Below are 14,142 nucleotides of genomic sequence, written 5' to 3' on the forward strand. Positions count from 1 at the left end.
GTCGGTGTGTTTTCCGGGACTGAGTGCGTGAAGGGTGGCGGAGTCATATCGGCGGGGCTTAGGAGATCCAGGATTCCTAGTGCTGGCTGCGGTCGGGTCACAGACGGGCGGAGACGGGCTTGCCTTAAGCTGGGAGGTGGGAACGAGCGTGCGGGGGGGGGCGCAGGGGCAGAAATATGATTATTTCCCTCTGCTGAAAATAAAGAAAAATAAGTTGTCTCTAGCCATTGATTGTGATCAGCATTTCAGTGCACGCTGCATAAATATGTATTTCAGCGAAACTCAGAAAACCACAGCTAATGTTGCCTACAAAAATGTAAAATAATTGATGACACATGCTGTATATATAAGGCTATTCCGTTCACACAGTCACTTGCAATTTGCAACTGCTGTGCGATTGTCCCTCTGGTGTACCAAACTATTTGGTAAATAAAATGGTATATGCAAATAAAAACAACTACCTGTTCCTTTAGACATGATGCTGAAAAGTTAACTTTGCTTTCCTTTGTTTGAAGTTAATGGTTGTTGTTGGAGGCCAAGCGCCAAAGGCCATCCGCAGTGTTGAGTGCTACGATTTCAAAGAAGAGAGCTGGTATCAGGTGGCAGAATTACCTACGAGGAGATGCCGAGCAGGTAGGTGGAAATGTGCTCAAGACTGCATGTAAAAGTACATAATTTCTCTGTTGTGTCACTGCTGACACTCATTAACAGTTTTCGACTTTTTCTGAAATAGGATATGAAAAATAATGTATGTTTTTAAAGAAACCTTCTGCTAATATGTTTTGCAGTCCGTTTCCCCATTCCCAAAGACCTTCTTACAACTATTTTGAAATTTGGTCTGTGGTCTTCGTATGAAGGCACTTACTTGAACGGTATATGGCAACCATTTGGTCATCCTGTTCACCCTTTAATGTATGTATATATATATATATATATATATATATATATATATATATATATATATATATATATATATATATATAGTAGCTCCACACTTGCCTCGTAATGAAGAAAGAGAAAGCACTCTCCAGGGGCGAGTTCAAGATTTTTTTATTGTGAACTCACAGTGGCCAGGCGCGTTTCGGCATTCGCCTTTGTCGATGGTAATTTGGCGCGCAAAAAAGGGCCATTTTTATGTAATTTTGATTCCGACAAACCACATGCATAGAAAGAGGACTACATGCCCAAATACACGGTCGCCATATTTAAACATGTCTTTACAATGTCGAACATAATACATCCATTTTTCGGTGCAACCATTTTTCATTTATAAACACATTCAACCCACAGATGGGTAAATTTGCATTTGCAATTATGCTATATAAATTTTTTTGTCAGTCACATCGTATATGGCGAGACCTTCCATAAAGCCTAGGGCTAGTGTTTTTCTCTTTCCTGGTACTTAATGACGCAATGGCGGAAGCGCAGCGGACCAGCGCAGCGGGAGCGCCGACTTCGCGCCGAAGTCGTGCCAAAGTCCTGCCCGTCTGCGCCCGTCCGCGCCAGGCCGGGACCAGGGCCATACCATCATGCCCATATGCTCACTTACTCTCCGCAAGTACTACACTCCTTACATACCGGTTATTTACTTGATCCTGCCACTCTAGCTGGTATCATAGCACTTGGTATCGCCCGTTCTAGCCCCTTCCAGCACTGTCCCAGACCTATTCCTCTTATCACTCCACCGCCCATTCCTAGCCTACGTGCCCCCATCCCTATTCCTGCCACTTCTGCTTTTTTGCTCAATACCAGGTCCGCTGTGCGGCACCAAACTGACATCTTTCATTTGCTGGACACTGAGAGCCCAGACCTGCTCTTCCTAACGGAAACCTGGTACCGCCAGGACTCCCTTCCTGATGTCCTGGCGGCCCTGCCCCCCTCGTATTCTGCCCTCCGCGCTGACCGTCCAAACGGGAAGACGGGGGTGGAGTTGCTCTAATAGCGCGTGAGGGGCTACAATTTCAGACGCTGGCTTCTCCCATCCTGCCAACGTCAGATTGTTTAGTGGTACGTTCTGTTTCTTTTAAAACCCCTCTTACCTGTGTTCTGGTCTATCGTCCTCCCCACTCTTCCCCTGGCTTTATCACTACATTTCAGGAACTCCTAAGCACTTTGTCCATTAACAACGCCTCAGTGCTAGTCCTTGGAGACTTTCATTTCTGGCCCGGCGACCCTGCTGAGGATGCAATATCTAAAGATTTTACTGCATTTCTCCTCAGCCTGAACTTTTCGCAACATGTTCACACTCCCACACATAGGCAGGGGCATATACTTGACCAGATATGGACGCTCAACATCCCCATTTCGGCGCCCTCGGTACTGCCATGTGCCTGGTCGGACCACCATCTCCTGTCCTTTTCGCTGGCCCTTAATACTCCAGCCCCTCCACGTCATCTTAAAAACATCTGGACCCGGAATTGGAGTCGAGTTGACATCTCCACCTTGTGTAGCTCACTCCGCTCCTCCCTCCCGTCCCTCGAGGGTCTGGCTTTACATTCCCAGGTCACCACATTGGACAATTGGCTTGTCAAAACCTGCGACCACATAGCCCCACTTAAGCGGGTAACTATTAACCGCGTCCACAATGCCAATAAGTGGTTTAGTCCAGCCTTAAAAGCTAAGAAACTTACAGTGCGACAAGCCGAACGCGCATGGCGCCGTGCTTACTGTCCTTCAGTTAGACAGCTTTACGTCACAGTCCTCTCTGAGTATAAGCGAGATATTTTAGCCGCAAAAAAAGACTACTTCTCTGGACGCATTATGGCGGCTGAGAACCAGCCACGAGAGATCTTCGCGATGGTCCACGAGCTGGCCGCCTCTGACAGGACCCAGTCAAAATTCCCCCTTCACAGACCTTGTGTAACTCTCTTAATGAGTTTTTTATAGAAAAAATGGCTACCATCAAGGCTAACATCCCCCTTCCCTCACCCTCCTTCTGTGAGTGTCCCATCCCCATCAACAGCCAGTCTTTAGCCCTTATCCCCCCTCTGACTCTGGACTCACTTCCTCCTCTGCTCAGACGGGTGAAATCTGGTTCCCCCGCTGACACCTGCCCAGCACGCATATTAAGTCAGATTTTCCTAGACTGTCCTTCCCCTGCCCTTACCCTGTTAAACAATTCATTTGAACAAGGTACTGTCCCCCTTTCCTTTAAGGCTGCTACGGTCATCCCCATTTTAAAAAAACACGGGGCAGACCCCGGTGCCCCGGCCAACTATCGACCAATCTCCCTCCTTCCTTTCTTAGGGAAGATTGCTGAGTCCCACCTTACTCAGATCTTAAGCTCCTTCATCGAGGGCAGCGAGTATCTTGCCCCCTGCCAAGCAGGCTTCCGCCTTCGTCATTCTACAGAGAAGGTGGTCATTTCAGTCCTGGATCGACTCAGGGAGGGATTGGACTCCAGCGTTCCTCAGGCCCTCGTTTTATTAGATCTGTCCGCCGCCTTTGACACGGTGGACCATTCCATCCTTCTGCGCCGTGTCAAGTCGGCGGGCATTGAGGGCTCCCCTCTGGCCTGGCTGAAGTCCTTCCTGTCTGATCGCTCTTAGGCTGTCCACCTGGCAGAATTCGCTGCTCCCCCTCGTAAAATAACCTGTGGGGTTCCTCAGGGCTCTTCCCTTTCCCCTCTACTTTTTAATTTGTACATTTTTCCTCTTATTTTTGCTTTGCAGCACATGGAGGTCGCGGTGTATAATTATGCCGACGACCTCCAACTTATTTTTGATTTGTCCCCGGCCTCGCCATGTCAAACCGGCTTCCAGTCCGTGATGCTATTCATCCGTGAATGGATGAATATGAACCATCTTAAGTTAAATCCGGACAAAACGGAGCTGGTCTTGACGGGCGGTATCGGTAATCCTTGGTCACCTCTTTTCTGGCCACCATCCTTGGGTGCCCCCCCCACTCCCTCCCTATCAGTTAAAACGCTGGGTATTACTCTTAATCACCAACTCACACTTCACTCACATATTAGTTCAGTTGTCTCCTCTTGCTTTTTTTCTTTACGGACCATCAGGAAAATATCCCGATTTTTTTCTGTTTCCGCCCTTAAACTGATTATAATGGCCATGGTTCTGTCAAAAATTGATTACGGGAACATCGTTTACAATGGTGCTCCCGCATATGCCTTTCACCGCCTTCAGCTAGTCCAGAACCAGGCAGCTCGCCTGGTTTATGGCCTGGCTAAGTCACATCACTCTACCCCCCTCTTGAAAGCCCTTCACTGGCTCCCTATTAAACAGCGGGCACTGTTTAAATTAGGATGCCTCACTTTTCAAGCCCGAGCGGGCACTGCTCCGGCATTTATCAACTCTGCTGTCACGAATTACTGCCCGCCGAGAACTCTTCGCTCCTCCTCCCTGGGCTTACTGGCAGTACCACGCTTCAAGAAGAAAAGAGCTGGTGGTCAGAAATTCTCAGTTCTGGCCCCCACCTTCTGGAACGCCCTCCCACCCTCAATAAGACTTCTGCCTTCCTATATGGAATATCGTAGGGCTTTAAAAACCCTTTTGTTCCAGCAAGCGTTCAACTGTTAGCCTACTGTTTTCTGTCTGCTTGTTCTTACCACTGTTGCTTTTTAAGCGCCAAGAAACTGCCTAGTATATGAGCGCTCTATAAATGCCTTTTAAATTCAAATTCAAATTCAAAGCCCTGAATGGGCAAATCCTCCCCAACTATGCGTGTGTATTCCAAAACATACAGAATAAATACATTACATGCTGATTACAGTTCAATGCCTTTAGCTGTTCTCTCAGTTCCCCAAGTGTACTGCCAGTTCCTCATGTGTATTAAGACCTTCAGGGTGTTTTGTTTGTAGGTCGATAATGTACCTCGACTCTAATCTCCTTAATGTCATCACACTGTCTCCCCCCCTGGGGTTTAATGGAACATGGTCTAATGCAAAGAAAGATAAAAGGTTCCTATCACTATTATGTTCTTTCTGAAAGTGACGGGCTACCGGATAATTCATATCACAGTTTTTTATAGCCCTGGTGTGTTCCAGAACCCTCTTTTTTGTTTCATGGATGGTACTCCCAATATATTGGAGTCCACAGGGGCAGACCAAGCAGTAGACAGTGTATGGTGTGCTGCACGTTAGAAATTTCTTTATTTTCTTGGGTTTATCTGAACCTGGAATCTTATATGTCAGGACCCTTTTGCTTGTAGAGCAGGCCTTGCATTTACCGCAAGGATAAAAACCCTGCCTCCTGTCAGCAAACGGGTTCGGCACCTCCTTTCTTTGGTAGCTGCTTGTAAGGGAGTCTCTTAGTGACCTAGCTCTTCTGAACGTGAGTAGCGATTGCCTTGGTATATCCATACCTATAACTGGATCCAATTTTAAAAGGTTCCAGTTTCTTCTGAAAATTTGTCTCAAGGTCCCCACATCCTCTGAGAATGTGGTGATCATACAAAACTTGTTTTCATCTGCTACTTTGGTCTTTTCCTTTAACAATTGGCTCCTAGGGATTTTATTCACTCGACTCAATGCATTCTGAAGTGTTGATTCCTCATACCCTCGTGCTCTAAATCTATCTATGCATTCCACTGCATGTCCTTCGAAGTCTACTCCCCTTGTGTCATTCCTTTTGATACGCAAGAGCTCCCCATAGGGGATGCTCTGTATCAATTTCACTGGATGACTACTCCGCGCATGTAATATAGAATTACCTGCGGTTGGTATACAGGGTGCCATCTATTGCACACACCTCCAGGTCCAAGAAATGTACTGAGGACGAGCTTATATCTGCACTAAATTTCAGATTTAAATCATTGGTATTCAGTTTCACGATGTACTCCCCGGCACTTTCTAAAGACCCTCTCCAAATGATGAACAGGTCATCAATGTACCTGTGCCACGCTACTATCCTTTGTGTCCAATCACTGTTTTTCACCGCCCAGGCCACCTGCTCCTCCCACCAGCCCACGAATAAATTTGCGTAGCTGGGGGCGAAGCAGGTGCCCATCGCGGTCCCAGAGGTTTGGTGGTAATATTGACCTTGGTACAAAAAGATGTTATGATTCAGACAAAAGTCTAAGAATTCCAATACCATATCATTATGATGTGTGAATTTAGCTGGCCTGTTCTGCAAAAAATATTTCACAGCCTTCATCCCATCGTGATGTGTAATGCATGTATATAAGCTAGTTATATCTAGGACAATCATTTGGTCACCATCCTGCCATTGTACATTCTCTATGATTTTCAAAAAATCCTTGGTGTCTTTCACATATGACCTCAATCGCAATACAAATTCAAACAGGAAATGATCAATATAGATGGAGATATGGTCCAGAAGACTCGATTGTGAAGAAACAATCGGCCTGCCTGGCGGTGTTATTATATCCTTGTGGACTTTATGGAAGGTCTCGCCATATACGATGTGACTGACAAAAAAATGTATATAGCATAATTGCAAATGCAAATTTACCCATCTGTTGGTTGAATGTGTTTATAATGAAAAATGTTTGCACCGAAAAATGGATGTATTATGTTCGACATCGTAAAGACATGTTTAAATATGGCGACCGTGTATTTGGGCATGTAGTTCTCTTTCTATGCATGTGGTTTGTCGGAATCAAAATGACATAAAAATGGCCGTTTTTGGCGGGCCAAATTACCATCGACAAAGGCGAATGCCGAAACGCGTCTGGCCACTGTGAGTTCACAATAAAAAAATCTTGAACTCGCCCCTGGAGAGTGCTTTCTCTTTCTTCATTACGAGGCAAGTGTGGAGCTACTATTGAAGCGGGAGACACCACCCACGAAAGCACCCGTTCTCGAGTGCGTGAAGCCGGTGTAACCAAAGGAGCTTTCATTTTAACTTCACGCACCGCCGCTGGAGGATCTTACTGCAAGGCATATAGCAGGAATACGATATGCGGTGGAACGAGGGGGGCTGAAATCCACACAAGGGGGATTTCCGGTGAAAACAAGATATAGTGAGTTACGATGTGTAGTAACTCGGAGCGCTGTGAGGCGGTACTAGATGTTTTTAAGAAGAGACCGACATCGAGTACGCCAAACGTACAGAGAGAGGACCCGGGCACGGCTGTGAACACACTAACGACACAGTTTGTGGCATTGGAGAGGCTGCATGAACGGGAGATCCGTAAATGGTGGGAGGGTACCTCTCTACAAAACTATGTGGAAGTGGAGAGAGTACCAAGAGGTCTCCGTATCTATACGATACCTGCCTATGAAAACCCGGACCCCCTGTTACTCGAAGAATGGTCGGAACACACGGCCCATTCATGCAAAGGAATGCTGATTATTCTAATTCAGTTCGCATGGAGTGACCATGAAAAGGCAAGGAAGGCCATCGACGAGCTAGAGGTCAAAATTGCCAAAGATGGAGACAAAACGTAACAATTGGACTTACGAGAGCAGATGATGAAACGTCTGAAGAATTACAAAGGAAAGATCAGGCAGAGAAAGCAAGAAAAATGTGAGCGCGATGAACGCGATTATGCGCAAGGCAGAGTCATCACATTTGCAAAAAGGTACGATGCGCCACGGAGAGCCCTGCAAGATAAATCAAAGGCACAACCCGTGGTACAACCAGAAACATCAGAGTCGGAGGTTACGAGCCCTGAACAATCGGGAGACGAAAATGCGGGCACAGCAGGGGCCTCATCAAATAGATTCCTTTTTCAAGACGAATTCCGTGTGGTGCCCCAATCGTACCAAAAGATCTGGGGCACACCGCCAGACCAAGGAAGCAAAGGCCGAGGAGGAGGGGTGGCCAATGGCGTAAAAGGGCGGCAGTCGCCACCTGTCACCAGGAGCAAGAAAAAATTCTTCAAACGCAGATAAAGAAGAACGAGACTGAAGGTGAGACTCTAACTATAATTAATTTGGCCCACGAGTATTAACAACTGCTGAGGAGGAAGTTTTGAAATTGGGCTTCACGTTTTGTCCTCAAAAGAACCTAGCATACACACAGACTCGGATAGATCTTTTCAAGTTCACTAGGAAACTTAAACTCCATAAGTTCTTTAAATTGAAGCCCAAACAAGAGAGTAAGAAAACGAGAGAACAGTATGTGGCAACAGATGTTCTGGTGGAAAGGGACTTACCTGGTATGCAGATAATGGAAGACCTTCTACAAGAAGGTGGGACATCGAACACCCAACAGGCAATTGGAGGGGTAGTTGGTATAGCTCAAAGCAATGTAGAGACTCCATTTAAACCTGCATCCACTTTTTTGCTGCAAATGCCGAATGATATCATTGATACTTTCTCGGACGTTATTACTAAGGAACTTATGAAAATGAGATGTAAGGAGCAGGGATGAGGCAAGAAAAGATATAATTTTAATTACGCACAATCTCAAGCTATAGAGAGTATTAGAATTGACAAATCGATTGTGTGTAAGCCCTCTGATAAGGGCGGGAATGTAGTGCTTCAGACGTATGAAGCATACAATAAGGAAGCCCTGAGACAACTGTCCGATGAGTCTTCTTATGACCAATCTAATAAAAGTCTGTATCTTGAAAGCATCAACAAGTGTCATGCAATGTTGAAAAGTTGGTATGAGAGGGGGATGATTGTTACAGAGGAGTATTTGTTTTTAAGAACTCTCAACTCCATTACACCATATTTTTATCATCTGCCCAAAGTCCACAATGATATAATCACACCGCCAGGCAGGCCGATTGTTTCTTCACAATCGATTCTTCTGGACCATGTCTCCATCTATATTGATCATTTCCTGTTTGAATTTGTATTGCGATTGAGGTCATATGTGAAAGACACCAAGGATTTTTTGAAAATCATAGAGAATGTACAATGGCAGGATGGTGACCAAATGATTGTCCTAGATATAACTAGCTTATATACATGCATTGCACATCACGATGGGATGAAGGCTGTGAAATATTTTTTGCAGAACAGGCCAGCTAAATTCACACATCATAATGATATGGTATTGGAATTCTTAGACTTTTGTCTGAATCATAACATCTTTTTGTACCAAAGTCAATATTACCACCAAACCTCTGGGACCGCGATGGGCACCTGCTTCGCCCCCAGCTACGCAAATTTATTCGTGGGCTGGTGGGAGGAGCAGGTGGCCTGGGCGGTGGAAAACAGTGATTGGACACAGAGGATAGTAGCGTGGCACAGGTACATTGATGACCTGTTCATCATTTGGAGAGGGTCTTCAGCGAGTGCCGGGGAGTACATCGTGAAACTGAATACCAATGATTTAAATCTGAAATTTAGTGCAGATATAAGTTTGTCCTCTGTACATTTCTTGGACCTGGAGGTGTGTGCAATAGATGGCACCCTGTATACCAAATTGTTTCGGAAACCAACCGTAGGTAATTCTATATTACATGCGCGGAATAGTCATCCAGTGAAATTGATACAGAGCATCCCCTATGGGGAGCTCTTGCGTATCAAAAGGAATGACACAAGGGGAGTAGACTTCGAAGGACATGCAGTGGAATGCATGGATAGATTTAGAGCACGACGGTATGAGGAATCAACACTCCAGAATGCATTGAGACGAGTGAATAAAATCCCTAGGAGCCAATTGTTAAAGGAAAAGACCAAAGTAGCAGATGAAAACAAGTTTCGTATGATCACCACATTCTCAGAGGATGTGGGGACCTTGAGACAAATTTTCAGAAAAAAATGGAACCTTTTAAAATTGGATCCAGTTATAGGTATGGATATACCAAGGCAATCGCTACTCACGTTCAGAAGAGCTAGGTCACTAAGAGACTCCCTTACAAGCAGCTACCAAAGAAAGGAGGTGCCGAACCCGTTTGCTGACAGGAGGCAGGGTTTTTATCCTTGCGGTAAATGCAAGGCCTGCTCTACAAGCAAAAGGGTCCTCACATATAAGATTCCAGGTTCAGATAAACCCAAGAAAATTAAGAAATTCCTAACGTCCAGCACACCATACACTGTCTACTGCTTGGTCTGCCCCTGTGATATAAACAATATCTTTAAAAGTTTTCCCAAATCACATTGTATACAGTTTTATGAATAAAAATAATTAAAAGAATGGAAAGAGTAAAATTTGACCATAAGCATACTTGCTACAAAATTCCAATTTGTAGTGTGACCCTCCCTGTCGTTACAAGATCTATTAAAGTACATATTCAATCTAAACAGTGAGCAACGGGGCCTTAGCAGTTTCCATTTTAACTAAATTGCAATACGCTTGCTGAATAAATTTGGCCAATTTTATATTTAAAACAATATTGTCCGAAGACAAAGCAGCAATAATGGCATGCCTACAAGTCCGAACTCCCAACCTGTTCCATTCTGACCTAAGCAAACACCTGCGTTGGGAATTGAAAGAGGGACAGATAGAAACCACATGCAAAATTGTTTCTTTTGCTAACCCGCAGCCTCTACATGTTGTGTCCTCCTTCTTGCGACGCCAGGTGGGTAGATTTTGAAGAAAGCGCCAATCTCCCATTCTTAGGGCAATAAAACAACGCTTTAAATAGAGTGAAAATGTCGTAGAGAGATACATGGCAGGGGATAGCCGTTTGTAGGAGTTGACTTCTGCCCAGGAATGACTGCGTTTCGTGAGAAGAGTTTTATCTGTAGCAAGAGATGTCAGTCTTACACATTTTTTAATTGTGTTTTTAAAAGCAGTCTGACTGGGGTTAAGGGCCCAGAGGTCGGCAGCAGACATTTGATGGATGTAATCGTTCAAAAAGCAGCCGAATGATCCCCCTGGATTGATATCATTAATTTCTTTCCAGACTAGAGATTCTAGAGTACCTGGTTCAGTCTGTCTTAGTTTATGGCAAAGCTTGAGATATGTACCAACATTAGAGGCTTCGTAATTGGTTAACCCCAGCTCTAATCTAATCTGTGCAGGGGATGCGGTACTCGGAAAATGAAGTACTTTTTTGTAGATTTTAGTTGTATGTTTATTTAAAACAGTGTTCATTTTACCTTTGAAGATCTCTATGCCATATGAAAGTGTTGGCCCAATCTTTGCTCTAAGAACGTCTAGTAGAGGAGAAAAGTTGGACCTGAAAGTTTCTTCGATAGCTTAGCCAAAGATACCACTGAGCCGTGGCTTTGGCAGCGATCACATTACTCTGCTTTGTAAAGCAGCCCCTGGAATCCAGATAGACACCTAAATATTTATATGATAGGCAAGTTGAAAGACTTATTTTATTAATTGACCAGCCACCACCACAATAACGTTTCTTACCAAATGGAACTATCAAGGTCTTTTTCATGTTAATTTCTAATTGATTGCTGATCGTGTATTGCGTTAATGAGTCAAGGAGCCTTTGTAACCCTACCCTTGTGAGGCTGAACAGGGCCAGGTCATCGGCATATAAAAGATTACATAATGCCATACCTCCTACTTTGGGCGGGTGACTGTTTACCTTATCTAAGGTACTTGACAGATCAGCTATAAATAGGTTGAAGAGAAGGGGGGCCAGCACGCATCCCTGCTTGACACCACGTGAGGTCATGATTTTTCGTGAGAGATGCGTGCCGGACCCTAACTTCACTCGAACCCATGTATTAGAATGCAGTTGAATGATAGGGTTCAGGATTTTATCTGGAATTCCCCACTGGCTCAGTTTTTTCCAGAGTGCCGCCCTGGGCACCCTATCAAATGCTGCTTTAAAATTGACAAAGCAGCAAAATGCCATCCTGGATGTTGAGAGAGCTTTGTCGATGATGGTAGAAACTGCTAGTAGGATTGTCATGGTTCCTGAATTGGCAACAAACCCTGTTTGATTCAGAGGAATCAGATTATGATCATTTGCCCATTGCCTGAGGTCCTCCAAGATGAGCCCTGCATAATGTTTTGCCTCTATGTCCAGTAGGGCAATTAATCTATAGGTATTAGGGGCAGCTTGTGATCCAGCTTTATGAATGGGGTGAATAATTGCACCCCGCCATGAGTCCAGGATTGTCAGTGTCCTCAAAGTATAGTTGAAGAGGTTTAATAACACCATAGACCAGAAAGGAATGTCCGATTTAAATAACCTCTGTGGCAGGCCATTCGGGCCTGGTGCTCCGTCTTGTCTCCCTTTTGTCACTGCTTTGACAACTCGTTCTTCGGTTAATACATATACCGAGACAAATCCCTGTGTTGTGTCGGAAGGAGTACTCGGTAATGCGCCGGCGCCGGTACCATATACCCTTGCTGAACTAGTACGATCATGGTGATCTTGTGCCTGAAAGTGATCCGTTAGATATGATGCCCATTCCGCTTCCTGAATGTTCGCTGAACCGGAATTTATCAGGTTCAGATTAGTGCGGTTAACAAGAGACCAGAATTCCCTTGAGTTTTTTGCTTGCTTTCCCACACCAGTTTCACCCTGTATTTGGTTTCCTGGACCTGTTTCTCTTGAGTGACTGCCCTCCTGAAAGCTTTTTGGGCTTGGTGGTATATAATAAGAAAAGCACTGTTCCCCGGGAATTTTGAGAGCGTCCTCAAAGCGTTGTTTCTCATTCTCTTTAATGATTTTATGACGGTAGAAGCTGCAGCCCCTACTGAAGAAGGACGGCTTGAGCCCTGCACAGTCGCTGGGTAAGAGCTGATCAGATGAAGACAGAGCTGCGACCATTTCGCTTCCATTCGACCAGGTCCAGTTTGGAGGTGAATAGCTGGTTGACCTTCCGTTCACTACCAGATAGCCTGCGTTGTAGAATCTCGTCACAGTGAGCTCACCCAATGTGTTAGAGGCTTGAATCGGAGGTTTAGATTGAGTCATAGCCTCAATAATGTTAGTTGAGTCAGGCCCTTCCATGTCTGCTACATTCCCCTGAAATAAGTTTGTATTGAAATCCCCCATGACAATACGGTCCGAGTTGGGGTATTCAGTGGCAATGTCATTCATGATTTCACAAAGGCGGGCCAGATGGTCTTTTTTAGTACGGGTACTGGGGTTAATATACACGTTTATGAGGAAGAGCGAACGCTGCCTCCTCCACGGGTTAATTTTAACCCCTAGTAACCAGTCTTCTTTGAAAAGGAGTTGATTAAATACACCTTTAAGTTATTAGAGATGTAAATGGACAGACCGCCTTTGGGGTGGCCGAAGCGGCTGTCCCTGAGTGCTGATTTCCGAAATTCAATGTATCCTTCTATGGGGCGGCCCTCTAACGCCCAGGTTTCCTGTAGGGCAATTGCTGCATGTTTGCACAAAAAGGCCATAGTGTCATCTTTTGAGATTTTTTGATGAAGTCCACTAATGTTCCATGAGCACAATGAGAGGGGCGACCGCCCTTGCCTGTTAACTGTTTTTAGCTGTGGATCAGCCGTTGAGAGGGGTTTTCCAGAGGGATTGTATTTTTCTACATGCGTTTCAGCCACAGACGGTCAATTTGAGTGTTTGGAAGACAGGATCGCTGGCAGCCACCCCCAACAATGGTTTAATTCTGCCTTGTCTCCAACTTTTTCAGAACATTTAGATTCAACGTCTGACCCTGACGCATTTTTTAAGACAGAGTAAGGTCTCACACGTTCTGTTGTTTTAATTGTTGGCAACTGACTGGGTGAAGTCGGTCTGGTTAACAGGGAGATTGGATACCCTGGCGTAGAATAAGGGTACACTCTAATTCCCCAGTTCCGCAGAGTGGACTTCTGTTCAAGAAAAGCTCCTACCCAGTTGGCCGATGAAAAAGTCGCCACAGTAACCTCAGAAGGTTGGTTACCTCGGGGGGGGGGGAGAAATTTGATGGATTCAATGTTGTCCGTGGCCAATCCTGCTAGCCCCGGGATGCCTTCCACTAGTTTTAACAGGTTGGATCTATTAAGAATGTCATGCCACCCCTTCGATTTGTATTCAGGGGCCAGTAAAATCTGATAACACGATGGGTCGTTATTGCTCGACTCCGGAACACTTAGGGACGTGATGTCGGATTTTTCGACTGCCATATCTAATTTAATTTTGTGTAACTGTTGTGTCAGTCGTTGCGAAACCCTCTTCAAAAGTGTACTGTGGCTGGTCAGGGTTATTGGGTCGTTACAGATAGTTTTGGAATAATTTAGTCTTAACGTTGCATTTTCCTTTCCAGAAGGAGTTAGGGCCATCGATGGCCCAGGTTTTCCTGGTACCATCTTGGGCCCAATTTTGCTTGCCTTATCTGAACTCACCCTTGTGTTTTCTGTGGAAGCGCTGCACTCAACTGTTTCTGGGACC

General features: G+C 45.1%; 1 protein-coding gene across 1 annotated transcript in view; it reads left to right on the forward strand.

Annotated features, from left to right (window-relative positions):
- The window catches only part of KLHL2 (kelch like family member 2), a 513,313-nt gene that overhangs the window by 404,364 nt on the left and 94,807 nt on the right, over positions 1-14,142 (forward strand). Inside the window, exon 9 of the mRNA XM_078677021.1 lies at positions 516-633. Coding sequence (XP_078533147.1) covers positions 516-633 — 118 coding nt within the window. The remainder of the gene's footprint in view (positions 1-515; positions 634-14,142) is intronic.

This window comes from Lissotriton helveticus, chromosome 2_1 (assembly GCF_964261635.1).
Source record: "Lissotriton helveticus chromosome 2_1, aLisHel1.1, whole genome shotgun sequence".
Taxonomy (NCBI): Eukaryota; Metazoa; Chordata; class Amphibia; order Caudata; family Salamandridae; genus Lissotriton; species Lissotriton helveticus.